The 4,842-nt window shown below is 41.4% G+C and overlaps 1 protein-coding gene across 1 annotated transcript in view; it reads right to left on the bottom strand.

The window, feature by feature from the left end:
* The window catches only part of DPYS (dihydropyrimidinase), an 88,544-nt gene that overhangs the window by 58,260 nt on the left and 25,442 nt on the right, over window positions 1-4,842 (bottom strand). Inside the window, exons 2-3 of the mRNA XM_012645301.1 lie at window positions 2,855-3,013; window positions 108-287 (exon numbers count right to left, since the gene is read on the bottom strand). Coding sequence (XP_012500755.1) covers window positions 108-287; window positions 2,855-3,013 — 339 coding nt within the window. The remainder of the gene's footprint in view (window positions 1-107; window positions 288-2,854; window positions 3,014-4,842) is intronic.

The raw sequence follows: 4,842 nt of genomic DNA, 5'->3' as shown, positions 1-4,842 counted from the left end.
AGTAGGTCAACCCTACATAGTAGGGTCAATGGTCTTACCTTAAGTTATGGCTGTTTTCTGTGGAAACGGCCTCATTTGTGTAGAGGGTTTGGAATGCAAATGCTTACCTCTGCAATTAAGTCGCCATTTTCTGCATGGACCTGAGCAATTGCTCCAATTTCCTTGCACTGAGAGAAGGCTGCATACAGCTCCGCGTCTCTCACCATGTACACATCTTTATAGGCCATAAACATCTTGAAAGAGTTAACGCCTTTATCTTGGGCAAGGATTTTCATTTCTTCTTTAACCTAAAAGGGAACAACAACAAGAAGTCACTCTAAGTTAAAAGATAATTTCAACATTCTCCAAAATGTTGCATCAGAAGAAGACTAGGAAATATAAGAACAACAGTTCAGCTACAGAAAAATGCAAGTAAGTCCTTGATCTTTCTCTCAGGTTATACCCCACTCATTTGATAAATTGCTGCTGCTATGATACCTTTTGAGACAGACTCTTGCTATGTTGCCCAGGCTGATCTCAAAATCCTGGGCCCAAGCAATTCTCCTGCCTCGGCCTCCTGAGCAGCTGGGGCTACAGGTGTGCACCACCACGCCCATGCCTGGCTGCTATGATACTTTTAAATCATGAAAAAGTTAATCGCTTCCCCCAAAGTGCTTCATTTCTGCACTTGGATATGAAATTCTCTACATCTACCTCCCAATTTGAGGAAATTATTCTAGAAAATGAGGGCAAAGCTATGTGGCAGCAACAGAAGCAACCATGGATCTAGAAGGAAGCATAGTTACTGTGAGGCAAGATTTCAGGCTCAACTCTGAAAGCAACAGGAAGAGTTCTTAGAAGGAGGAAGTGCAATGTGTGAGCTGACCCAGGCGTGCCTGAGGAAGTATTATACAAGCTCAGCGTCTGGCTGTAGAGCCATGGCAGGCACGTGCCCCTTTGGCAGCTCCCAGGAGGTGAGAGCTGGCTGCTCACACCACCTGGACCAGTGGGAAGCTTGGGGTCCTTCGGGGTTGCCAAGGGTAAGGGGCAAGTCAAGATCAAAGCCAACTCAGTAATTGCCCTTGTAGGTCCAATTCAAGTCTCAATAAGAATTAAAAATTTCAAAGGAAAAATCAGTAGATTTGATCAAATAAAACTATTTGAACTTCTATATGTTAAAACACACACACACAAGTAACAAAAAAGATAACAAGCATAGGATTATTGCTCTTATTAATAGTTGATAAAAGCTCTATCAACTTGGTAAGAAAAACCCTAACAGTGCAGGTGAAAAATGTTGCCAACAATTCATGGAGTAAACACAAATGACTAATAAACATATGCAAAAACATGTTAACCTTCCTACTAATTAAAAAGTGCAAAGGCTGGGGGCAGTGGCACACTCCTGTAATCCCAGCACCTTGGGAGGCCAAGATGGGAAGATCTCTTATGCTCAGGAGTTCAAAGTTTGAGGGTGCAGTGAGCTATGATCGTGCCACTGCACTCTAGCCTGGGCAACTGAGGGAGACCCAGTCTCAAAAAAAAAAAAAAAAGTGCAAAATAAAGCAATGTAATTTTTTTCTGTTGAATCAACAAAGTTTAAAAATGATAATATTAAATATTACCTTTGAAGTTACTCATTTCCATCACTATTTATTTCCTTACTAATTTTCCTGACTCTTCTTGATGCTGTTTTATCACCTGGCATATTATGTATTTATTTGCTGATCCCCTGTCTGCCCCAGTGGGAGTTCAAATGCATGAGAGATAGAGCTGTGTAAGGTTTGTCCACCATCATATCCTAGAACAGTGCCTGGTACACAGTGGCCACTCAATAACTATGTGCTGAATGGATGAATGAATTAATTACTAATTAATTAATTAATATAGAAAAAGGAATGGAAAAAGCTCCAAAATTTTGAGGGGACAAGTGATGAGATGAGCTCCAAGATAAGTTAAGCGACAATAGCAAGGAGCAGAACATGGTATAGTGCACCTCATTTTTTTCCTCTAGTTTCAAATGTTCTACAATGAGTGTATTATTTTGATAGTCAGAAAAAAACTGCTTTAAATGTTGTTTGCATATATACATCATGGACTTCCAAAAGAAATTATTAAATATGATCTATATTGCTTACATGAAATATCTTTTACTCCCTGGGTAGAAGAGTCTTTTCGGAAGGTGACCTCATTAATCATCCCTTTCATTTTTGGAGAAAAATTAACTTAAGCTGTGGACTATAAACCTTGCTATTATGTTTGCTGCACTATCTGTGAAAGACTGATTACTTGTTGTATATTAACTTGGTGCGTAGAGCCCTGCAATAGTGTAGGAAGATTACCCTGTCAGGATACAGCTGGGAGAACACTCAGGAAAGAGTCCCGGACCGATCCTTCCTCTCTCAAGACGGGTCAGAGTGGGAATGGACGCATCTGGTTTTAGAGAATTCTAAATTTAGAATTTCCTTGATTTTTCCCCAGAAATTAAACATTTCTAATTGAAGTTCTAATCTGTTGGAAAACACTGTTTAAAAGATTCTGAGGATGTTGAAGTTGAGAAAAAGAGAGATAAGTACTTTTAAAATTACATTTAAAGCATTTAGAATTCATAGATTAAATATTAGGAGAAGCTAATATTTGTTGTGAATGAGCGTAAAAGATTTATCCTGTCGTCTTTTTAGTTTTAAAAATTTTAGTTAATAATACTTCACGGTATTTAAAATTCAAAAGGTACCAAAGAACATACGATGAAAAGTCTTCCCTCCAGTTCTGTCCTCCCGTCCTCCAGGAAGCAACCAACACCACCAGTGTCTTGCTCTTGTACAGAGCCAAGACAAGGGGACAAACGGAACAAATTGGAACCCAGGTGTGTTACCTGGTCACTCCACCAGGTCACCGCCACGTGAAGGCTGTAGTCGCAGCAGACTTGCGGATCCGCCCAGCCCCTCCAGGTCTCAAAGGCCTCGATGAGGGATTGGCCTTTCTGAGGAATGGCGAAATCAAGGATCATGGTGGTGCCTCCTGCCAGAGCAGCCTGGAATCACAAGAGGGATTCGACAAGTTGTCAGCGTTCTAGTGGAGTCATTATCCCTTTGAACAATGTGCATTTGCAAGCACTTGGGCAAACGTGATGCGCCAGGGAATTGCACAGATGCTGCCTGTTTAAATGACCCAGAGAGACATGAATAGGCTTTCTATAAATTAAAGTTTGGAGTATTAAAACTGCTAGAATTGCTTCTGCAAAAAGAATGCTGTATCTGATAAGATGAAAATGGCTTTGACCTAAAGAAAACAGAGTGAAGACTGTAAAGAAAATCCAACATAGAAAAGTGAAAAAGATTCAAACATTTTTCTTCTCAAGAAATTATTTTCATTATCATAAGATTCCAATTTATTAGGATCCATCCTGGTAAATTGTACCTGCAACTGCCCTGTGATCCATGCAGAATCCTGGGAGACTTACACAGTTCCTGCCCTGTCTTCATCCTCTGCGACCAACTGATGACTCCTTCATTCCTCTCTGTGTCACATCTGTGCTCTCCCTACTTCCCTTGCCCTGGCCATCTCTCACCTTGGCCACCGTAACACAGTCTTGATTGGTCATCGTCTCCCACCCCCTCCAACACAAACCCCTCATGGCAATGAAAGGGATATTTCCAAAGCACAAAGCAACTCCAAAGATGAAAGCTCATGCTTTTCACTGCCTCTGCAGTAAAGTTCAATCTCCTTTACATGGTCTGTATGTCCCTGCATTCTGCCTCAACTCTCAATATACTCATTAGTGTATTATTATGTATTACATTACATCATGACTAAATTAAAGACTGTTACTAAATCAAATGCCTTTGACTAATTATTTAAATTGATTTCGCTTGAACTAAAATCACAAGGATCACAAGGTAGTTAATATGCTTTTTTTTTTTTAAGAAGAGATAGGGTCTCACTCTGTTGCCCAGGCTGGAGTGCAGTGGCCTAGGCATAGCTCACTGTAACTTCAAACTCCTGGGTTCAAGCGATGCTCCCACTTTAGCCTCCCAAGTAGCTGGTACTACTGGCACACACCACTATGATGGGCTAATTTTTCTTATTTTTTGTAGAGACACGGTCTCACTGTGTTGCCAGGCTGAACTCCTGGCTTCATGTGATCCTCCTGCCTCAGCTGACCAAACTGCTGGAATTACAGGTGTGAGCTACCGAGCCCAGCCATTGATATGCCATTAATTGTTATATTCAAACAATGTAGGTAAAGAAAACAAACATCGTCGAGGAGGGATGAAGCACAGTGGTTTAGGGCAGGGACCCAGTAGGCTCACTGGTACCTGGGCAAAAAGCTCAGATTCAATACTTATTAGCTGTGGTAATCCGAGTCATTTCTTAATCTCTATGTGGCTTCGATTCCTCCTCTGCAAAGTGAGGACAATCATTGCACCTAAACCATAGGCTTGTTAGGAGGCACTAAGCAGATGTACAGAGTTTGACCCGTAAGTGCCTTATAAGCTTCAGCACCACTGTTTTGGGATTCGGAATTTTTCCACCTTTCCTGCATCATCTCATCTCATCATCAGAAAGGTGGCTGTCACAACACAGGAGGGAGCAGGGCCACCAGCCTCTCTCCCAGGTCCCCAGCACCCTCCCCACACAGCCTTCCAGATACACCGAGTGCTCCACATCCTACCTGGCATACTAGCTCTATTCTACCTCCTTCTTCTGGCTTAATTCAATAGATTTTTATGTTTCCTTAAGTCACTTGGCCTCACTCCAGATCTTTTTACTCTTGAAAATTTCACTTTTTGTACAGGCTCCTGTACATTGTTTCCACCTTTAAATAGCACTGCCTCATCCACGGCAAAACAATACATATTT

The sequence above is a fragment of the Propithecus coquereli genome, unplaced genomic scaffold (assembly GCF_000956105.1).
Source record: "Propithecus coquereli isolate 6110/MARCELLA unplaced genomic scaffold, Pcoq_1.0 Scaffold23, whole genome shotgun sequence".
NCBI lineage: Eukaryota > Metazoa > Chordata > Mammalia > Primates > Indriidae > Propithecus > Propithecus coquereli.
The sequence above is the reverse complement of the archived record's forward strand: the minus strand, read 5'-3'. Positions and strand labels throughout refer to the sequence as shown.